The 24,107-nt window shown below is 41.1% G+C and overlaps 1 protein-coding gene across 2 annotated transcripts in view; it reads left to right on the forward strand.

Annotated features, from left to right (window-relative positions):
• PLPPR5 (phospholipid phosphatase related 5) overlaps positions 1-24,107 on the forward strand; it is a 140,071-nt gene that overhangs the window by 48,085 nt on the left and 67,879 nt on the right. For both annotated transcript variants that reach the window (XM_040232244.1, XM_040232245.1), the window contains exon 3: positions 4,620-4,870. In XM_040232244.1, the coding sequence (XP_040088178.1) occupies positions 4,620-4,870 (251 nt within the window). The remainder of the gene's footprint in view (positions 1-4,619; positions 4,871-24,107) is intronic.

Genomic DNA, 24,107 nt, shown 5'->3' on the forward strand with positions numbered 1-24,107 from the left:
TAGACCACTGCAGTAAAGTGAATATCACAATCAAGTGAGTCACATGACTTTTTTGGTTTCCCAGTGCATATAGAAGTTATATTTATACTATATTTTAGTCTATTGAAAAAAATACATACTTTAATTAAAAATACTTTTAAAAATAAAAATGGCTAAAAAATGCTAATCATCATTGGAACCTTTAATGAGTTTTAATCTTTTTGCTGGTGGAGAGTCTTGCCTCAGCCGATCATATTGGTAGAATCTGAAGACTGAGGTGACTGTGGCAATTTCTTAAAATAGGATAATAACAAACTTAGCCATAGTGATTGACTCTTCCTTTCTCTAATAATTTCTTTGTATCATGCAATGCTGTTTGATAGCATTTTGCCCATGATAGAAGTTGTTTTGAAGTTACAGTCAGTTCTCTCGAGCCCTGCTGCTGCTTTATGTAGTATTTCAAATCCTTGTTGTCGTTTCAACGATCTTCACAGCATCTTCACCAGGAGTAGATTCCAATCTCAAGAAACCACTTTCTTTGCTCATCTGTGAGAAGCAAATCCTCAACCATTCAAGTTTTATCATGAGATTGCAGTGATTTAGTCAAATCTTCAGGCTCCGCTTCTAATTCTTTTGTTATTTCCACTACATCTGCTGTTACTTCCTCCACTTAGTTCTTGAACGCCTCAAAATCATCCATGAGGATTGAAGTCAATTTCTTTCAAACTCTTATTAATGTTAATAATTTTAACCTCTGCCTATGAATCATGAATGTTCTTAATGGTATCTAGAATAGTGAGTCCTTTCCAGAAGATTTTAAATTCCCTTTGTCCAGAACCATCAGAGGAATCCCTATCTATGGCAGCTACAAATTTATGAAATGTACTTCTTAAATAATAATGTTACTGAGACCAAGCTCACTCTGCTCACTGTACAACAAGCCAATTAACCAAGAAACCAAGTGTTGAGGCAAGGAATATGACTTTATTTGGAAAGCTGACTGACCAAGAAGATGGCAGACTAATACCTCAAAATGACCATCTTATTGGAGTCTGGGTGCCAAAGTCTTTTATAGAACAGAGAGGGAAAGGAGGTGAGGAAGTAAAGTAAAAAGGTATTTATCTTGCAAAATAAGGGATATGTTAATTTCTTCTTCTGTGCAGCCATTCACAGGTGGGCTGGGTCAGACTGTCTAACAAAGGCAGAGGGTCAGGGTTCCTGGAGACAGATCATTATGTGTGATATAGTAAAAAAAAAAAAAAAAAGAAAAGTGAAGATTAAAATCAAAGAAACAGATCCAACATGGAATCAGAATTGGCTCGTCTCTGCAACAGTAAGACTTGAAAATCAAAAGTATTCCTTGATCCATGACCTGCAGAATGAATGTTGTGTTGGCAGGCATGAAAACAACATTAATCTCATTGTACATCTCCATCAGAACTCTTGGGTGACCAGGTGCATTGTTAGTGAGCATTAATAACTTGAATATTTTTTCTAAGCAGTGGGTTTTAACAATGGGCCTAAAATATTTAGTAAACCATGTTATAAACAGATAATCTGTTGTCCAGACTTTGTGGTTCCATTTATAGAGCACAGGCAGAATATATTTAGCATAACTCTTTAGGACCCTAGACTTTTCAGAATAGTAAGTGAGCATTGGTTTCACCTTAAATTCACCAGCTGTATTAGCTCCATAGAAGAGAGTCAACCTGTCTTTTGAAGTTTTAAACCCAGGCATGTTCTTCTTTCTAGATCGGAAAGTGCTTGGTGGTATCTTCTTCCAATAGAAGGCTGTTTTATCTACATTGAAAATCTGTTCTTTAATGTAGATAACTTCATTAATGATCTCAGCTAGGTCATCTGAATAACACTGCAGCTTTTGCATCAGTACTTGATGCTTCAGCTTGTTCTTTCCTTCCATGGAGATGACTTGTTTCCTTAAACCTCATGAATCATCCTCTGCTCGCTTCGATTCAGACTTTTCTTCTGCAACTTACTCACCACTTTCAGCTTTTGTAGAATTGCAGAGAGTTAGGACCTTGCTGTGGATTAGGCTTTGTCTTAAGGGAGTACTGTGGTTGATCGGATCTGTCCAGACCACTACAACTTGCTTCAAATCAGCAATAAGGCTGTTCTACTTTCTTATCATTTGTGTGTTCACTGGCGAGGCACTTTTAATTTCCTTAAAGAGCTTTCTCTTTGCATTCATGACTTGGCTAAATGACACAAGAGACCTAGCTTTCCAGCCTATCTCAGCTTTCCACATGTCTTTCTCATGGAGCTTCATCCTTTCTAGCTTTTGATTAAGGGTGAGATGCGTGACTGTTCCTTTCACTTGTATATTTAGAGGCTATTGTAGGATTTTTAATTGGCATAGTTTCAATAATGTTGTGTCTTAGAGAGTAGGGAGGCTGGAGGAGAGGGAGAGAAATATAAGGGGATGAGTAGTTGGTAAAGCAGTCAGAACACACACATTTATCAAGTTCACTGCCTTATATGAGTACAGTATGTCTTGCACCCAAAGAACTACCATAGACTACCAATAACAAATAAATCATAATGAAAAACTTTGAAATATTTGGAGAATTGCTAAAATGTGACAGAGACGCACAGAGTGAGCCAATGTTAGTGGAAAAATAGCACGAGTAGATTTGCTCAACACAGGGTTGCCACAAACCTCTCATTTGTAAAAAAAAAAAAAGAATTATTCATGAAGTCCAATAAAGTGAAGCTCAATAAAACAAGCTCTGCCTGAATGGCATAAAGTATGCATTTAAGCCTGTGCATGTTTCTTACTTATGTGATTTAAAAGATATTTAGAAGTATTTGATTTGTTTCTTGTTTCCTTGTTTATCATGATTTGGATGTTTCTAGTTTACTATAATAAAAGGGAAGCTTGTAAGAAAAACATTACTATAGACTAGGACTTCACTCTTTTTTAGTGACTTTATTCTGGAGGTCACACTCCAGTGTATCTTGAGGATACAGTCATGGGATCTCACTTTAATAAGTATCTTTGTAGTCATCTTCAATATTGGACTTGGGCCTGATGCACTATTTTAATTCTGAAGCACATTTGGGGGCTTTATAAATATCAAGAGACATTTCCATATCCTTATCAAATATTCCTCTCTAGACAGGAAAACTTATTATACCAGATGAAAGAATGGTTTAGTTAAATAAAATGAGTACATCTTAGCCTAGATTTCAAGAGAATAGAGATGAACACTTGCCATTTAGGTTCCCATGCTAGGCCATGAGATTTGAAAGGTGAGGGTATATACAATAACATTTTATTGAGCTTCATTCTCTTCTTTTTCTCTGCCTCTGCCACATTTCTGATTTTAATAACATTTACTTGTATGACTCATGGAATGCTGGTAAGATGGAAAGAAAGCTCTTCCTTGTAAATGTTTTCAATAAAGAACTAAGGTCTTTGTTTCATTGTGGTTTATATACTCATGGAGTTTTGCTGTGTGCGGATTTGGGTGTTAGAACCTTTTATAATCTTATATAATACTTTGAAAATGAAAAGGATAGTCATGTATCTAATCCTGGAAAAATATTTTTTTCCTGCTGATTTGCAACACAACAGTCAATAATTATGTAAAGCCTTAGGAAACAAACAATCCAGAAATACATGACAAAGAAAAAAAGCATCTAATTATCATAATAGAATTATATGCCTGTTTAATGAACCAGCTGTTTGGGAAGTAGTATTTTGGTATAGTTTTAAAATGTCCTTCATGGATTTGATTATCAAAAATTATGAAAGAATGGATTTCTTTACATTGGTACCACATCCTTGTAGATGGTAGCTGGAAGTTTGACAATGATGCCAAAGAATCTGTTTTGCCATTCTTACCTAAATAGAGAGATAAGTTTTGGCATTAGTGGCCAATTATATTGAATTTAGAAAATAGTTTTGGTTTTTGAGTAAATTGACATATTCCTTACAAAAGGGGGGAAATTTATGTACTTAATATTTTATGTCCAGGTAAACAAAGCAAGTATATTTTAATAATTTAAAAATTATAATCTAATTGCTTTATTATTTACTAAATTGTCCCAAACTTGAGAAATTGAAACTCAATACATAAAAGATAAGCTGAGACTTAGCAGTTACATGATTTTTTAAAACTGATGGCCTAGGACTTTGCTAATTGGCACCTCCAGCTGAGTTAATACTAGTTAGAATGGGCTTAAGAGGTATAATTAAAGGGAGATGACTGCTCTGTATTATGTTAGTAAGATATTCAAAAACAGGGAAAAAAGAAAGATTGCTAACATTAGTAGAAGGTGATAGACTGAACCCTCTCAAGGGAAACACGTCTCCATTTAAAACATCACATTACCCAAACACAGTCTTAGAATATATTTTCTTCTTTTATCTTATGTCTTATAAACCTGCCATGCATAAAAATGTAGCCAGTGGCAGACAACTCAATATGTTAAATAATTTAACACTCCCACTACTTCAGAAAGCAAAGGGGGAAGCTGGAGGGAGTGAAATGGAAGGAACCATATGTATGGACGTGTATGAACTATTCTATAGTTTCTAAAATATTTCCATGTTGGTTTATTGTAAACTGGAGCACAACAAAGCAAAGGGTTTAAAATGGCGTGTTTTTCTTCCTCAGGAATTTATACATTTGGACTGTTTGCAACAGATATCTTTGTAAATGCTGGACAAGTTGTCACAGGAAACCTGGCTCCCCATTTTCTTGCCCTGTGTAAACCCAACTACACGGCACTTGGGTGTCAGCAATATACGCAGTTCATCAGTGGGGAAGAAGCCTGCACAGGCAACCCAGATCTCATCATGAGAGCAAGGAAGACATTTCCATCCAAAGAAGCGGCTCTCAGTGTCTATGCAGCTATGTATCTGACAGTAAGTAAGGATTAGAAGCCATTCTTAATTTGTCTTTCTGGTAATTCTCCCAAAGTAGAAATTATTTCTCCCTGCCATAATGGAAGTCACATTAACAGTTTTCTGCAGGCCATTTAATTTATCTTTAATAAAAGCTGTTGGTACTGTGACTAAAATTAAGTCAGTTGACTCTCATGAGATTATGTGTGGGTAGTTGGTTGTATTAAAAAATATAGCCATTAGCATTTCCATTTGAGAATATGTTTGTCTTTATATTAAATAGGGCTTAATGGAAACAAATTTGTCCTTTGCAGTCCTTATAAACTTATAATAGTGCAATTAAGAGAACTACTGAGGCCTCTTTGCTGCCTACTCAACTTCCATTGTTCCCTGGTGAAGGTAGGGAAAGAGGCTCTCTTTTTCTAGAAAGTTCTTTTTTATTGGTAACTCTATCATCTTAGTATCTCAGTCACTGTTTTAGTATTTTGTTATGGAACTAACCAAAATGCCCTTAAAAATTATACACGTTTTATCCATTCTTGAGTATTTGCTGTCATTCTAGTGGTAAGAGCCAGACCGTAGGTGCAGCTGTCTTAGGACGTTTAGGTGGAAGGAAGTGGTCACCACTGAGTGCATTAATGCTGGGCAGGCAGCTCTTGTCCCCAGTGTGGGTATCCATCGTTCTTACCCTTTATCACCAGAGGCTGCCTTGAAGCTGTCAAGTTGTACTCCAAAAGTGTTCTTTGAAGACTTTTTCTTAGCTCCAGTAAGAAGTGCAGAACATTTTTCCTTTTGGAGTTCTCCTAGTAAATGGTGCCAGTAACTACTTCTGATTTCAGCTCATTGACAAGAAATCTCAGGGCCAGCGTCAGCCAAATTTGAGTAATTTCTAATTGCTTGGAAAAACTCAGAATTATCTTTCCCCTCAAAGAGCTATTCGTTTATGGAAATGTTTCTAATGTTCCTAACATAAGCTTGTCAGTTTATCTCTAAAAGAGAGAATATTTCCTGTGACACCTCTGCTTGATATTGGAAATAAAGATTTCTAGATAAAAGACAATTTAAGAGTGGAACTATAGCATCCTATATAACACTCACAATGGCAGAGTCATTTTGGAGGTCATAAGGGTGTGCGTTTTAACATTTTTAAAATGTTTAAGCCAAGCTAATTCTACCATTCACTTCTTGGAGTTTAAAAGAAATCCCATCAGGGAAATTTTTATAGCATTAAGGAACAAATCTCATTCTATTCATTTTCTCTTCTGTACAGTTTTCCAGTTACAACTCTCTTCTTACCCTCATACTGCTCCCAACACTGTTCCTCTAATTGCCCCTGATTTCTTTAGCCCATTAGTTTTGCTTTCTGCTACACATTTTAAGGTACTTGTAGACTTGATACAAAATCCTCTAATCCATGTGTGTTCTTTCTTAGTCTCTAAATTGCTTGACTGTTCCAGCTCCCCTAGAAGGTGGAGCAGTTAGCCTTAATATGAAGATTTAAAACTTGTGTGAATCAGGAACAGTAAAATATTTTTCTTTCATTGTCATCACATCTAAATCTTATGTTTGTATTTGTATCTGGGTGTTACTTGTAAAGGTCTTCCCTGGTGGTTCAGATGGTAAAGAATCTGCCTGCAATGCAAGAGACCTAGGTTCGATCCTTGGGTTGGGAAGATCCCTTGGAGAAGGAAATGGTAACCCGCTCCAGTATTCTTACCTGGGAAATCCCATGGACAGATGAACCTGGCAGGTTGTACAGTTCATGGGGTCGCAAAGAGTCAGACGCAACTAAGCAACTAACACACATTAATTATAAACACATCTTGCATATAAACATGTGACCAAGCCAGTGACTTGAGACAAATTCCAGAATACTCTCAGACACCAAATACTGTTACATAATTATCTTAGCACTAATATAGATTTTGTTGTTTAATCAGGGTATGCCAATGGTAGTGAATGTGTTACTGTAGTGAAACACTTGGTGTTTTTATTCTGCCAAAATGGTGTGTCTGCTGGCATTTGTTTAGCAACTTCTTATCTGTTTTTTGTTTGTTTTACCAATTTACTTAAAGGCACTTATTTAAGCTACGTCTGAATTAAAAGTCACACTTACCTACTCTGGACTTGGGGCTTCCCAGGCTGGCACAGTGGTAAAGAATCTACCTGCCAATACAGGAGACACCAGAGATGCTGGTTCAATCCCTGGGTTGGGAAGAGCCCATGGGAGAGTAATGGCAACCCACACCAATATTCCTGCCTGAAAAGTCTATGGACAGAGGAGCCTTGCAGGCTACAGTCCATGGGGTCTCAAAGAGTCGGACACAACTAAGTGACTGAGCACATACACACACACTGTTCTAGTCTGTAATAAACACTTGGAGATGTTTTAACAATAATAATTTATTAGCAAACATTTATTAAGCATTTAGTATATGCCAGGCACTAGTGCTTTACTTTTATTTATTTAATACTTTACTAGTTCTTATTTATTTTAGAATTTCTTTATTATTTTTACTATTTGTGTAATAGTTGATTATTTATCACTGGAGAAGGGAATGGCGACCCACTCCTATATTCTTGCCTGGAGAATCCCATGGACAGAGGAGCCTGGCGGGCTATGGGGGCTCACAGAGTTGGACACGACTGAAGCAACTAAGCAGCAGCAACAGCCTTAATGTGTGTGTGGTTAGCTGAATCTGCTCCTGGTCCTGCATAACCTCTGCATCCATAAAAGTTAAAACCAAAGGTTTAGGTGGTAGATATGTTTAGAGGAAAAAAAATGTGATAACAATCTAGCACTCAGAAATCTTCTATCGTTAAACAGCGGTTCAGACTGAAAATCAGGATTCCTGCTTATAATTACATTGAAAGGTACTGCTGTCCTTTTAACAATAGATTCTGTTCTCTGCTAACTGCTTTTCTCTCTTTTCCACCACCCCTTTGTGTGTGTGTGAGCGTGGGTGGCTGCTATGGCAACCCTGAATATAACTCCTACTGCAAATGGAGGCAGTACAGTCAGGATTTGCTGTTATATTTGAACCTATACACATGCATATATTTTCTCCAGCTTCACTGGAGACACCTTGGGAAAACTTTATAATAAAAATGTTGGGGTTTTCAACAGGAAATGCCTGCCAGAATTTTTACATGTAGATGAATAGGGGAAAACAGCCATATTTTCAATATTCTCTGTGGAAATATGCTTATTGCTGTATTTAGGCAGAGATATATTTGTTTATTGTGGTGAAGGTGTTATAAACATATATAAACACATAAATAAAAATAAATGAGCCCTATTAGGAAGTATGCAAATAAGAATTGAAGAACATTTTCCTGATGCTTGTCTTTGTGGATTAGTAAATAAAATGAAGGAACTTGAACTCTCCCTTAGCATCTGACTTTAATTAAGGCTGTGGGGATAATTTGATCACAGAGTTGTTATCTTTTGCTTTTCTGAGAACTTTCAGGGAAGAAAATACTATGCCTATTTTTGCAAATGCTGTCGGTTTCCCAGGAAAAAATTCTGGAGGTTATTTAACTTTCAACCATTAAATTTATAATTCAGTGTTGAGTTGCATTAGAATAATATTTAAATTAAGCTTGTGGCATTTCTTTTCATATAAAATGGATAAAACTTTTTTCAGTTAAAATCAAATGAACTCCAGAATTGGAATGAGACATAATGTTTGATGACTTTCCAGTTAACCTCATAAACCATTGAAACAAAAAGTCATAGAATGGTCTCTATAGATCACTTCCAATTCTGACCTCAGGTTTTCTGAAAATATTTTTTTTAAAAAGGGAAGGGTCAACTATATTTATTAGTTTTTTGCATTATCTGTTGCTGCTTAACAAACCACCCTAAACCTCCTCCAGAATTTGGGGAAGCATGCCCATTTTTGAAGCAGTTGACTCCATGAGACCGTCTAGTTGGGGACAGTGTTTGGAGAAAGGATTGGAGAAGGTAAAAAGAAAATCTCTGAACTGTCTTCACAAATTTGTCTTCACTGGCTGGTGAGACCTGGCTGACATCAGAAAGCCGTTCCTGTAAATCATCCCCACTCAGGCGTCATTTAACACTGAAATGTATAAGGTCCCTGAGCTCCAGGTTTCAAATGAGCAAAATTGTGTCTGGTAGACAATACATCAAAACAGTATTTATTGAGCATCTACTCATAATGTGGCTGCTATCACTTGACCACTGGTGCCATGCTGTTATTAGTCGATTGACATTTCTGTTGTGAGCCTTCAGCTATGTGGTAATTGGTATTGGGCAGGGGAAGGAACTAAAGCTATCTGCCAAGTACCCATTGGGTTCCAGTATTTTCACCACCATAGACCTCTTTTATAGTTTACCTTTTTCTTCCCAGCTACCACTCCTCCATGAACTCCATGTTTTCAAATGTTCTATTTAACATAGTAACACTTTCCCATCCCAACTTAAGCCCAGATATTAAACAATGGTCCATAATAATAAAAATGTAATATGCTGTTTGAAACTGCACAATGCAGTTATTAAACTTTGCATACATACAATTATTAAATAATAAACAATGAATGATTGAAGACACATGGGTACTCTGCCTCTTTACCATAATTTTACCTGGCTTCTGTAAGTGATACTTATATCTAGGTATTCTGTGATTGATCTATGGATTTGTAGTGGCATCTGGTTCTCTGCTGCTGCCGCTGCTGCTGCTAAGTCGCTTCAGTCGTGTCCAATTCTGTGCGACCCCAGGGACTGCAGCCAACCGGGCTCCTCCATCCATGGGATTTTCCAGGCAAGAGTACTGGAGTGGGGTGCCATTGCCATCTCCGACTACATCTCAAAAATTCCCTGTGTATTCCACGTATCAGAACCACTCAGCAGCATGAGATCACCATTGTTGCCAACTGACTTAGTATAGTTCCAGGCAAAGGCAAAGAGTACTGACATTTCAGTTAGTGCATGTGGGCTTATTATGGGTAAATATACTTTTCTATTAAGCTCCTTGAAATATTGAAAAATATGTCATAGAATTTCATTAATATGTCTGGGGTTTCTTCAGTTCAGTTCAGTTCAGTCACTCAGTCGTGTCCAACTCTTTGCAACCCCGTGAATCACAGCACGCCAGGCCTCCCTGTCCATCACCATCTCCCGGAGTTCACTCAAACTCATATCCATTGAGTCCGTGATGCCATCCAACTATCTCATCCTCTGTCGTCCCCTCTTTCTCCTGCCACCAATCCCTCCCAGCACCAGAGTCTTTTCCAATAAGTCAACACTTCGCATCAGGTGGCCAAAGTACTGGAGTTTCAGCTTGAACATCATTCCTTCCGAAGAACACCCAGGGCTGATCTCCTTCAGAATAGACTGGTTGGATCTCCTTGCAGTCCAAGAGACTCTCAAGGATCTTCTCCAACACCACAGTTCAAAAGCATTAGTTCTTCGGTGCTCAGCTTTCTTCACAGTCCAGCTCTCACATCCATACATGACCACTGGAAAAACCATAGATGGACCTTTGTTGGCAAAGTAATGTCTCTGCTTCTCAATATGCTGTCTAGGTTGGTCATAACGTTTTTTCCAAGAAGTAAGCGTCTTTTAATTTCATGGCTGCAGTCACCATCTGCAGTGATTTTGGAGCCCCCCAAAATAAAGTCTGCCACTGTTTCCACTGTTTCCCCACCTATTTCCCACGAAATGATGGGACGAATGCCATGATCTTCGTTTTCTGAATGTTGAGCTTTAGGTGTTAGCAAACTCCGGTTTGAGGATTGCTGGCAGCCTTTGGATATTCTAATTAGGAAAATAGGACTTATTATCATTGGGCAATACAAGATAGCCAGGGCTCCATTATGACTTCTGTAGTCCCTAGCATTTGGATGTGTGCCTTCATGGGCCACTTCTGCCGTTAAAAAGTATGTTCATGCATGCTAAGTAGCTTCAGTTATGTCTCACTCTTTGTGACCCTACGGACTGTAGCCTGCCAGGCTCCTCTGTCTATGGGATTTTCCAGGCAAGAATACTGGAGTGGGTTGCCATTTCCTCCTCAAGGGTATCTTCATGACCCAGAGATTGAACTGGTGTCTATTATGTTTCCTGCATTGGTAGGTAAGTTCTTTACCACTAGCACCACCTGGGAACCCCCTAAATATATATACGTCGGAGAAGGCAATGGCACCCCACGCCAGTACTCTTGCCTGGAAAATCCATGGACAGAGGGGCCTGTTAGGCTGCAGTCTATGGGGTCACTAGGAGTCGGGCACGACTGAGCGACTTCACTTTGACTTTTCACTTTCATGCCTTGGAGAAGGAAATGGCAACCCACCCCAGTGTTCTTGCCTGGAGAATCCCAGGGGCGGGGGAGCCTGGTGGGCTGCTGTCTATGGGGTCGCACAGAGTCGGACACGACTGAAGTGACTTAGCAGCAGCAGCAGCAACAGTGGGCTTCCCTGGTGGATCAGCCACAAAGAATCAGCCTGCCAATGCTGGAGACGCTAATGGACAGAGGAGCCTAATGGGCTCCAGTCCATGGGGTTACAAAAGACATACATAACTAGCAACTAAACAGCAACAACAGCATGTGTATAATGTTATGACTTCATTGCTATAAAAACAAATTTATAAATAATATATGTTGAATATTTTATTTATTACTCACTTTTACCTTCTGGTGTTAATATTAAGACAATTTCATAGGTCCCTGGAAAATCCCATGGACGGAGGAGCCTGGAAGGCTGCAGTCCACGGGGTCGCTAAGAGTTGGCCTGACTGAGCGATTCACCTTCACTTTTCACTTTCATGCATTGGAGAAGGAAATGGCAACCCACTCCAGTGTTCTTGCCTGGAGAATCTCAGGGACTGGGGGGCCTGGTGGGCTGCCGTCTATGGGGTCACACAGAGTCGGACACGACTGAAGTGACTTCGCAGCAGCAGCAGCAGCAGCAGCTACAAGTATCACTGTGCGTACTGGATATGTTTTTCCTGTGGATGGTACGCAGATAATAAAGTTCTGAGTGAAATATGATTGTTAATGTACCTGGTAATGACAGTGGGAGCCTGTGAGTCAGATAATATGAAATGTATAGATTGGAGCAGCTGGGGGATCCTTCAGCACTTTCTCTGAGAGTCCAAGAGGGAAGAGATCACTATTGGCAAGCACCATGGGGAGTGCTTCAGAAGTAAGTGGTACTTGGGATGGGTCTTGAAGGTGAATATGATTTGAATAGGTAAAGAGTCATTCCAAGTACGGGGACAGGGAGAGCAAAGGCCAGGAGCAAAAAACAGCAGATACATTTTGGAGGGACTGAGGGAGGGTACCTCTCATAAGGAGTATATGGTGGGGGTGGGATTGTGGGGTTAAAAGAATTAGCAAGGATAAATAGATCAGAAAGACCTTGTAAACCAATCTGAGACTTCATGCTCAAGTTAATAAGCAAATAAATGCCATACAGAAGCAGTTCTTTAGAATGATTCTATTTACTCCAATTCCTGTAAATATGTATTGAATATGTAGAATGCATCAAGCCTGTACATACTGATGTAAACTCCTCCTGAAGTTTAAAATGGTCTGCTGCTGCTGCTGCTGCTGCTGCTAAGTCGCTTCAGTCGTGTCCGACTCCGTGCGACCCCATAGACGGCAGCCCACCAGGCTCCCCCATCCCTGGGATTCTCCAGGCAAGAACACTGGAGTGGGCTGCCATTTCCTTCTCCAATGCATGAAAGTGAAAAGTGAAAGTGAAGTCGCTCAGTCGTGTCTGACTCCTAGCGACCCCATGGACTGCAGCCTACCAGGCTCCTCCGTCCATGGGATTTTCTAGGCAGGAGTACTGGAGTGGGGTGCCATTGCTTTCTCTGCCCATGGACTATACAGTCCGTGTAATTCTCCAGGCCAGAATACTAGAGTGGGTAGCCTTTTCCTTCTCCAGGAGATCTTCCTGACCCAGGAATTGAACCCAGATCTCCCACATTGCAGTTGGATTCTTGACCAGCTGAGCCACAAGGAAAGCCCAAGAATACTAGAGTGGGTAGCCTACCCCTTCTGCAGTGGATCTTTCCAACCTAGGAATCGAATCAGGGTCTCCTGCTTTGCAAGCAGATTCTTTACATCAACAGTAAAGAGGGAATTTAAAAGGAAAGAAACTAAAAGTGAAGGGACGATTTTAAGGAGATGGTCAGTCTCAGACTTGAAATGATAAGCATTTGAATTCAGCTGGTTTCCTTAAGACTGAAAGTCCTAGTGCTGATGAGACCAGAGTCAAGTGATATGAAATGTATAGATTTGAGCAGTTGTGGGACCCCTGTTTACTCTGAGAGCACAGGAATAGGAAAATCAGATATAGACCCAGAGCCAGTGCTCTGATGTGCACCTCAGGGTTTATACACCATCACCAGCTTACTTGGGCTTCTCTGGTGGCTCAGGACAGTAAAGAATATGTGTGCAATGCAAGAGACCCTGGTTCGATCCCTGGGTCAGAAAGATCCCCTGGAGAATTCTCAGGAATGACTATCCACTCCAGTATTCTTGCCTGAAGAATTCCATGGACAGAGGAGACTGGCGTGCTACAGTCCATAGGTTTGCAGAGAGTCAGACACTTCTGAGCGAGTTAACACTTTCACACTTTTACCAGCTTACTTAGATGCTATGGCTAAATGGAGCCAAGCTTTCATTTATTGAAAAGTAACCCAATCTTCAACCCTAAGGAAAAAAAAAAAAAAAGAAATCTAAACCCAAAGCAAGTAGAATGAAGGAAATAATAAAAATTAGAGTGGATATAAGTGGAATTAGAGAATAGACAGCAATAGAGAAAATCAATGAAACCAAAAGCTGGCTCTTTGAAAAAATCAACAAAACTGACAAACCCTTAGCTAAACCGACCAAGAAAAAGAGGAAAGAAGACTTAAATTACTAAAATCCAGAAAGAAAGACCTTGAGGCTTTCCTGGTGGTCCAGTGGCTAAGACTGTATGCTGCCAGTGCAGGGGGCGTGGGTTTGACACCTGGCCCTGGTGGCTCAGACGGTAGTCTGCGCACAACGCAGGAGACCCAGGTTCTATCCCTGGCTCAGAAAAATGCCCTGGAGAAAGAATGGCAACCCAACTCCCGTATTCTTGCCTGGAAAACTCCGTGGACAAAGGAGACTGGTGGGCTACAGTCCATGGCGTTGCAAAGAGTTGGACATGAGTGAGCGACTAACACTTTGACTTTCAATGTCAGGGAACTATGATACAGTGCGCCACGTGGTGTGGCCAAAAGAGTAAAAAAAAAAAAATTTTTTTTTAAAGAAAGAGTTTATGTAAAGATGAAAATGATTATGAAAAGGATTATAATTGTTCATAAAATACCACGAGTGACCTATATTCCAGACAAATTAGGTAACTTAGAAGAATGCTCAAACTACTGCAAAATTGCACTCATCTCACACGCTAGTAAAGTAATGCTCAAAATTCTCCAAGCCAGGCTTCAGCAACAAAGGCAGAGGAACCAGAGATCAAATTGCCAACGTCCACTGGATCATGGAAAAAGCAAGAGAGTTCCAGAAAAACATCCATTTCTGCTTTATTGACTATGCCAAAGCCTTTGACTGTGTGGATCACAATAAACTGTGGAAAATTCTGAAAGAGATGGGAATACCAGACCACCTGACCAGCCTCTTGAGAAATCTGTATGCAGGTCAGGAAGCAACAGTTAGAACTGGACATGGAACAACGGACTGGTTCCAAATAGGAAAAGGAGTATGTCAAGGCTGTATATTGTCACCCTGCTTATTTAATTTATGTGCAGAGTACATTATGAGAAATGCTGGACTGGAAGAAACACAAGCTGGAATCAAGATTGCCGGGAGAAATATCAATCACCTCAGATATGCAGATGACCCCACCCTTATGGCAGAAAGTGAAGAGGAGCTAAAAAGCCTCTTGATGAAAGTGAAAGAGGAGAGCAAAAAAGTTGGCTTAAAGCTCAACGTTCAGGAAACGAAGATCATAGCATCTGGTCCCATCACTTCATGGAAAATAGATGAGGAAACAGTGGAAACAATGCCAGACTTTATTTGGGGGGGGGCCTCCAAAATCACTGCAGATGGTGACTGGAGCCATGAAATTAAAAGACACTTACTCCTTGGAAGAAAAGTTATGACCAACCTAGATAGCATATTGAAAAGCAGAGACATTACTTTGCCAACAAAGGTCCATCTAGTCAAGGCTATGGTTTTTCCAGTGGTCATGTATGGATGTGAGAGTTGAACTGTGAAGAAAGCCGAGCGCCAAAGAATTGATGCTTTTGAAGTGTGGTGTTGGAGAAGACTCTTGAGAGTCCCTTGGACTGCAAGGAGATCCAACCAGTCTATTCTGAAGATCAGCCCTGGGTGTTCTTTGGAAGGAATGATGCTAAAGCTGAAACTCCAGCACTTTGGCCACCTGATGCAAAGAATTGACTCATTGGAAAAGACTCTGATGCTGGGAGGGATTGGGGGCAGGAGGAAGAGGGGACGACAGAGCGTGAGGTGGCTGGATGGCATCACTGACTTGGTTGATGTGAGTTAGAGTGAACTCTGGGAGTTGGTGATGGACAGGGAGGCCTGGCGTGCTGTGATTTATGGGGTCGCAAAGAGTTGGACACGACTGAGCAACTGAACTGAACAGTCTAGCACCATACCAAGAACTCTGTATGCCTTAATCTTCACAATGGCTGGAATGAAATTTGGCTATCTTCATTTTACCAGTAAGAAAACTAAGGATGCATGCATGTGTGCATGCGTGGTCATTTCAGTCATGTCTGACTCTTACACAGAAGCTAATTAACATGCCCAAGGTTATTCAGCAGTGTTTGTTAGAGCCAGGACTGTGACCCAGGGTGGTGTGACGCCAGAGCGAGTATTAGGTTTCTTACATCACACTACCTCCTGAGGTGTGCCCCAGTGAAGAGAAGGAAGCTGCATTTTATTTCCCAGTGCCTTACACATAATCGGTGAAGGAAACTAGTTCATTGATTTTCAGTGAAATGTTGCACAATATGAATTAGGAAAGTTGTCCAAAAAGTACGCATTACATAAGTTCCTGGTTTATGTCCTATTTTCCAGGCAGCCAAGTAGCTCAAACAGTAAAAGTAATATGAATGGTCATTATTATTGGACTTTAATTGTACTTTGATTTTAAGTAAATGCATATTTTATTCTTATGAACCTTAATTTTGAGTATCTCATGTTCTGCATAGTGTTTTCAGATGGCACAGAACTTTAATGGCTTTAAAAATGACAACTTCTAACTTATCGTCAACTTCTTTACAAGTACGATAGCTGACTGCATAATAACGTAACTACCACTGGCTGTGCTTCATGCTTATTAGACCTCTGTGGTAGGCAGTATCACTTTGATGTTATGGGCCAGAAGTGTATTTATAATGTTTCCCCAAGTGTCTATCAAGGCTCCAGTGTGCTACCCACCTCTCGTTTATCTTGCCTGATCAGAATGCTGTCTTGGATGTAAAGGCTCAACATGGCTTTCAGTAAGATGTCCAAAACATCCACCTCACTTCAGACGATGATGTGGCAAATGAGTCGCAAAGTTGTGACACAGCACTGACATAAACTGAGAGGTGAGGAGCAGCCCATTCCAAGTGAAAGTGGACCGATCACGTCTTCTTGCTTGAGATAGAAAAGAACACATTCGACAAATCAGTGGTTACCTCTACCTGGTTGAAGGTTCAGTAGTCTATAGTCATTCTCCAGGATCTGTCTCTATTGGTAAATTACGTGGACACATGAGGAGACCTGCAACCCCTGCGTTCTTGAGATCCTAAGTGGTGGCATTAAATCTTTACCATTCCCTTTCCTAATGCAATATGATTTTTTCATTTTTATCCTGGCAGGAGTGGAAGAATACTGTTTTCATAAGCTTCGAATTGAATTCCCCCAGTACTCCACCTGCCTAGGGGAAAATGACCACTGGCTGTGCTCTCAGACCTAGTAAATCCACTGTGAGCCAGAGTCTGGTCTGGACTCATTTATTATATAGTCCTCACATGACCCCAGCACCCCACTCCAGTACTCTTGCCTGGAAAATCCCATGGACGGAGGAGCCTGGTAGGCTGCAGTCCATGGGGTCTCGAAGAGTTGGACATGACTGAGCGACTTCCCTTTCGCTCTTCACTTTCATGCATTGGAGAAAGAAATGGCAACCCACTCCAGTGTTCTTGCCTGGAGAATCCCAGGGACGGGGGAGCCTGGTGGGCTGCTGTCTGTGGGGTCGCACAGAGTCAGACACAACTGAAGCGACTTAGCAGCAGCAGCAGCAGCAGCACATGACCCTACTTTACCCTGAGGCCGTGATGGTGTTGATTCAGGTATCCAGGTTAACAGTGTCCACTCAGGTCCTGTGTCCAATAGTCCTCAAAATATTGGGATATTCTCTTTTCCCCAGTGTATAGTCACTTGAATGAATGGTCATCAGTCCTTTGGGGGCAGAACTGGGAAAGTCATTACAATATATATTTTTCATAAATACATAAAATATATATTTTCTGTAGTGTTGCAGATCCTTCCCTCTGGGTCCAAAAGTTGTCTCATTGGCTCTCCATCTGTTTTGCTCCGAGGGAAGGCTATGATCTGTAAGTCATCTCTAAAACTCTCAGCTGATCAAATCCTCTCGACTGTCACTCAGGCCTCTGCATTATTATATTAATTGAGACATTCCCTCCCACCCCACCCCTGCTTCTGATGGTTCAGCACCATAACTGGCTTCTGTTTCTTCAGGCTCCCCATCATCCACATGGGTATTGGGCAACCCAGCTCTGTGATAGGCTCTTCTACCATCAGGCCATACAGGAGGGGTGCTGCTGGGATTTTGCATCGTGCTGGTGGCCCTCTTGCTGACACTTTCCTGACACCTCAATGAATAGCTCATCACCTAGGTCCTCCCGTGATGCACAACCCTCTAGCAGGCCTTTGTGATCATATCATATGTCCATTCCAGCAGTGCCCATTTCTTTGAGACTTCTCATTCCTTCCTTCACCAACTGCCAGGGCAATTCAGGCATGTCAGGTTTATTAAGAGAAAGCAGTCATTTTCTCTAGGCTTTTAGGAGCCAGCCCAGCAAGGTGTTTCTACTGTCCCCTGGAGCCTTGCAAGAGTGTTAAATGCTAAATGCTCCTGGGAGAGTATCCATAAGTCAACAAACATTTGCTTATCCTTTTTCTGTTTCATTCTTATTGATAAAGTCCCCTTAAAATCTAGGCCCTTAGGTCTGCCCTGCCTCCAGCCTGTGTGTGCTGGCTAATTCTTGCAGCTTCTTAAGGGTGGAGTCTATCTGCTTCTCATCAGGGTCCTCACATCCTGGGCAACTTAGTCCCAGTCATTGGCCTGGCAGTCACGAGGAGCAGTGGGGGCAGATCATGAGGGAGCCCCCGGTGCATTGAGGGAGAGTGCCTACTTATTTCCCCAGTCATGCATCTTGGCATGGGTAAGCTGAGGGAGTACTAGCATTTTGTAGGTAGAGGTGGGCCACATCTGAAGGCTCTAAGGGTTTACATAGCCTCGTTAATCAAAATCTTCAGTCATATCCACCCAGATGTCCCTGTCCTTTGTGTCAAGGTCTCGGATTTTCCACACCAGCATCCTGACCTTGTGTGTATAATAGACCCGTCTTAGCTGAGGACTCAGTCATCTTTGAAGGTCCCCTGACTCTTAGTAAGTCATAAGTTGATCTTCAGCTTTTTCTACCCTCATATTACAGAATAAACAACCTCTTTCTAAGTTACCAAAGAGGCTTTCTGGCCTACACACTGTTTTCATTCGTTCGTTAACTCCCCTTAGCTTTTCATTTTCTCTCTGTAGGGCATCAGCAAGACTTAATAAGAATCAGCCAATTTTATTATCCCTGAAGGCATTGTTTCCCTGATTCCTCAATTGCTTGAATCATTGACCTGGCTGACATCTTCCTCCCACCTAGAGGGACCAACCACCAGGCTTCAGACTTTCAGTGCTGAAATCAGGGATGTTTGTGTAAACCAGAATGAGTTGCTTAGCCCAGGGGTCCCCAACCTCCAGAATCTAATGCCTGATGATCCAAGCTGAAGCTAATGTAATAATAATAGAAATAAAGTGCACAATAAATGTAATGTGCTTGAATCATCTTAAAACCATTCCCCCTTCTCCTGGTCCATGCAAAAATTGTCTTCTATGAAACCAGTCCTGGGTGCCAAAATGGTTGGGGACTGATGAGTTAGCCTGTTCCTACCAGAGCATTCTTCCAAGCCACTACTGATGACTTTTAGCAGTTGCATAGCTACCTGGTGGACTGTCTGTGCCTTACACATCACGTAGGATGAGGCCCTCATTTCCAGCCAGGATATGTTCCCAAACGCATCTTACCTCCTGCTATCTTAGACCAGCCCTGGTACCGCCTCCATTAGTCAGGATTCTCCAAGAAGTGAAAGAGATTTATTGGAGGGTTGGAGGGGGGCAATATTTGCAGAAGTTAGAAGAAAGATGCAAGATTGGATAGGGAGAGTCTTAGCCAGTTCTGAGCAGAGGTTGTCCATGAAAAGAGCCCACATTGGGCATAAATGGGCAAGCCTTAGAACCCATGCTATGCTTAGTCATTGACTTGGGGCTGGCCAGGAAGATTGTGGCCTCTACTCAAACACTATGGTGAATCCAACTGCTTTAAAGGCAGAGGCTCTCAGCTCACTTCTCTCCTAAAGCACAATAGCTTGATCTTTGCTGAGAGGAGATCAGAGGAACTTATCTCTCTGGCTGCTACATGGCTTTCATCTAGTTCTAATTTAGAGAGGTTCTCATAAGATAATGCACAGCAAGGGGTTAAGAGTGTGCTGTATTGTCTTCTGTGATCCTCTCTGTACCAAATGTATTTTCATTTGAAGTGCCATAATGTATAGCAAAAATTATAACTGTAATATCAGTCATCAAACTTCTCCTAAATGGATGGACGCTATAGTTCAAATCCTAAAGGAAATCAGTCCTGAATATTCGTTAGAAGGACTGATGATGAAGCTGAAACTCCAATACTTTGGCCACCTGATGCGAAGAGCTGACTCACTGGAAAAGACCCTAATGCTGGGAAAAATTGAAGGCAGGAGGAGAAGGGGATGACAGAGGATGAGATGGTTGGATGGCATCACTGACTCAATGGATATGAGTTTGAGTGAACTCCGGGAGCTGGTGATGGACAGGGAGGCCTGGCGTGCTGCAGTTCATGGGGTCGCAAAGAGTCGGACACGACTGAGCGACTGAATTGATCTGATAGTTCAAATCAGGGAGATTCTTGGCACATCTTCCACTGTATTACAGAAGACATTACCTTCTCCTGTGAACACAGTCTGCTTTGAGCCTTTTGTTTGTTTATGCCATGTAAAGAAAGTTTTGAAAGGAGAACAAAGGACTTCAAATAACAAATAGAAATTTTTCTATAATAGTGTAGAAATGTAGAGTATAAAAATAATAACTGTTATTATGGCATGCTTACTGGGCTAAATGTTTTACAGATAGTATATTTACTGCTTCCTTTGTGAAACATATTAATCAGGCATATTTTTGTATATAGGAAGGTGTGCTTTTAGCTTATGTACAATGTAGGAAAATGTGATTTCTTGAGACATGGTAAAATCTCCACCATCAAAAAATAAAACCAACAACCCTACAATACCACCCATAAATTTGAACTAACTTCTCATTTCTGAAAGACTGCATCTAGAAAGACTAATTGATACTCCCTCACCTTATAAACTAATAATTATGTGGGTTTTGTTCTTCTCTGCCCCAGCTACACTCTACCTAAACTACTCTTCAGACTTCATCCACCAGAGATCTTATCAAAAGCCTTTTCAGACCCTTGTCTTTCTGACTGTTTCAACATTACTAAGACTCTTGATCACCCCCTTCTATCTGAACTTTTCTTTTTTTAAACTTTGGGAACATTTTATTTTCTAAATTGGCCTCCTCCCTTATTAAAAGTGCTTTACTGCAATGTCATAACATCACCTACCAGCATTTACCAGACTTCCATTCTTGACCTCTTTTTCTTCCCTCAGTTATCCCTCTCATGGGTGATCTCACTCATTGCCACTTCCATGTCTTTTCAAGTGAACCCCAAAGCTCCATTCTTGGGCTTACCTTTATCCTGAACTCCGAGTGTATTCCTAACTTGAACATAAATATATTGTATTTCATCAGCTTCTTAAATTCTGCATTTCAAAAATCGAAATCATGACCTGCCATTGCTCCAAGGTAGCTACTGCTTTTTTATCTTCTGATTTGATTATTGGCATTCCTACTGTCTCAGTTACCCAAGCGAAACCTCTGAGTCATCCTCAACTCCTCCCACTTCCACACCCCCACATCCAGATGTCTGATTAATTATGTTGGTTCCACATTTGAAATATCTCTCAAATTTAGACTTGTCTTCTCCACCCTGCCCCTCATGCTTCTCCTTGAACATGGTTCCTTTAAGTCACTCACCTTGACTATCGCAGTAGCCTCCCACAGAAGCTTCCTAAGAAAGTTCTTCACTCACCCCATTCATTTTACACTGTGCCACTAGAGTAACACTCCTAAAGCAGTAGTTTAAACAAGTCTGTTTTTGCACAAAAGCTCCTCATAGCCTCCCCTCATCAACCCTTCAAGGGTCACACCCCTGTATGTGGCATATGAGACCTTCTTCCTCCTGGCTAAGCTTGCGTTCCCTTCTGCCATAGACTGAATTATGTCCCCTGAAAAATTCCTGTTGTTTAGTCACTAAGTCGTGCCTGACTGTTTGCGACCCCATGAACTGCAGCATGCCAGGCTTCCCTGTCCTTCACTATCTCCCTGAATTTTCTCAAACTCATGTCCATTGAGTGAGTGATGTCAGCCAACCGTCTCATCCTCTGTCATCTTCTCCTCCTGCCCTCTGTCTTTCCCAGCATCAGGGTCTTTTCCAATGAATCGACTCTTCACATCGGGTGGCCAAATACTGGCACTTCAGCTTCAGCATTGGTCCTCCAAATGAATATTCAGGGTTGATTTCCTTTAGGATTGACTGGTTTGATCTCCTTGCTGTCCACGGGATTCTCAAGAGTCTTCTCCAGCACCACAATTCAAAGGCATCAATTCTTCAATGTTCAGCTTTCTTTATGGTCCAACTCTCACATTCATACATGACTACTGGAAAAACCACAGCTTTCACTATATGGACTTTTGTCTGTAAAATTCACATATTGAAGCTCTAACCTCCACTTGACGGCATTTAGAAGTGTAATTAGGTTTAGATGAGATTTTCGAGATGGGATTAGTTCCCTTATAAGAAAAGACACCAGAGAGCTTGGTCTTTCTGTGTGCCATATGAAGACACAGTAGGAAACCAGCTTTCTATAAACGAGGAAGGAAACTCTCATCAGAACCCAATCATTCTGGCCCCTGACCTCAGACTTCCAACCTCTAGAGCTGTGAGGAAATAAATACCTCTCATTGAAGTTGTCCAGTCTGTGGTATTTTGTTATGGCAGCTTCAGCTAAGACACCTCCCTTCATTCACCACACCCTCTTTCAGGAGCTCAGTTCCCAGGTCACGTGAACTCAGTTCACACTAGATCATCACCAGTCACTAACTACAATATTTTTTCCACTTTAGTACTTTTACATTTGCTGTTCTCCTGACCTATTAATACCATATCTTCAGTACCTCCTACCTCCATATTCAGCTAGCCAAAATTCTAGTCATCTTTGTATGTATCAACCAGAGTTCTCCACTACACATAATGGGAAGTGAATCTGGCTGATTTGGCCCAAATGAGGTGAAAGGATGGGCTTACAGACTAGGTTCAGGGAATGAGCAGGAACCGATAGAACTTGAGCAGCCAGAACCTGACCACAGGAAGGACACGGTGAGGATACACTGCTGTGCCTGCGGGACCCAGGACCCCACATGGCCACCCTCTGGTAGTGCCTCCACCGGCATGACTGCCACCACAACTGCTAATAAAATGGATATTTCACTTTGTCTGCTTCTTTGCATCACTATCAGGTATATCTGACTTACTGAGTGTGGCTTGTGTGCCAGCAAACTTCTGGCCAGGACTTTGAGGAAGGCACTGTCCAGCTCTTGTTGGCTTTGGTAGTGGGATAGAGTCTATGCTTCCCATGTGGGAAGTATACGGTGTGGAACAGGGTTCAAACATTCTGCAGTGAAAAGAAACAAGTTCTTTGTCTTTATTACCTAGATCAAAGTTGCTTTCCTTTTTGGAGTTTACTCTTGTCTTTTTAATTGAAAGTAATCTACTTATCAAGGGCTTCCCTGATAGCTCAGTTGGTAAAGAATCCTCTTGCAATGCACAAGACCCCGGTTTGATTCCTGGGTCAGGAAGATCCACTGGAGAAGGGGTAGGCTACCCACTCCAGTATTCTTGGGCTTCCCTTGTGGCTCAACTGGTAAAGATTCCACCTGCAATATGGGAGACATGGGTTCAGTCTCTGAGTTGGGAAGATCCCCTGAAGAAGGGAAAAGCTACCCACTCCAGTATTCTGGCCTAGAAAATTCCATGGACTGTATAGTCCATGGTGTCACAAAGAGTGAGCAGCTTTCACTTTCGCTTTCAATCTAGTTATCTACAGTGGCACACCTAGCATGTTTGACACCAAAGAAAATCATTGTTTAGTATCCCTTCCTCTGGATGGAAAAATTACTTTCAGCAATAGTTACATGGTAACAGTAATAAACATTATAGTAGTGATTCATTTTTCAAGTTTAAAATGAACAAAATTGTTTTAATTTTTTTAATTGGAGGATAATTGCTTTACAATGTTGTGTTGATTTCTGCTGCACAACAATGTGAATCAGCTATAAGTATACTTATATCCCCTCCTCTTGAACCTCCCTCCCACCCCTACCCCACCCCACCCCGCTAGGTTGTCACAGGGCACCTGGCTAAGCAGTCTGTGTTGTATAGAAACTTCCCATTAGCTGTGTATTTTACATATGGTAATGTATATGTTTCAATGCTACTCATTCACTTCTTCCCACTTGTCCACAAATCTTTTCTCTATATCTGCATCTCTAGTCATGCCTTGCAAACAGGTTCATCAGTACCATTTTTCTAGATTCCATGTATGTGCATTAATATATGATATTTGTTTTTCTCTTTCTGACTTACTTCACTCTGTATAACAGGTTCTGCATTCACCCACCTTACTAGAACCAACTCAAATTCATTCCTTTTTATGGTTGAGTAATATTCCATTGTATATATATACCGCAATTCTTTATCCATTTATCTGTCAATGGA

This window comes from Oryx dammah, unplaced genomic scaffold, assembly GCF_014754425.2.
Source record: "Oryx dammah isolate SB20612 unplaced genomic scaffold, SCBI_Odam_1.1 HiC_scaffold_28, whole genome shotgun sequence".
Lineage (NCBI taxonomy): Eukaryota > Metazoa > Chordata > Mammalia > Artiodactyla > Bovidae > Oryx > Oryx dammah.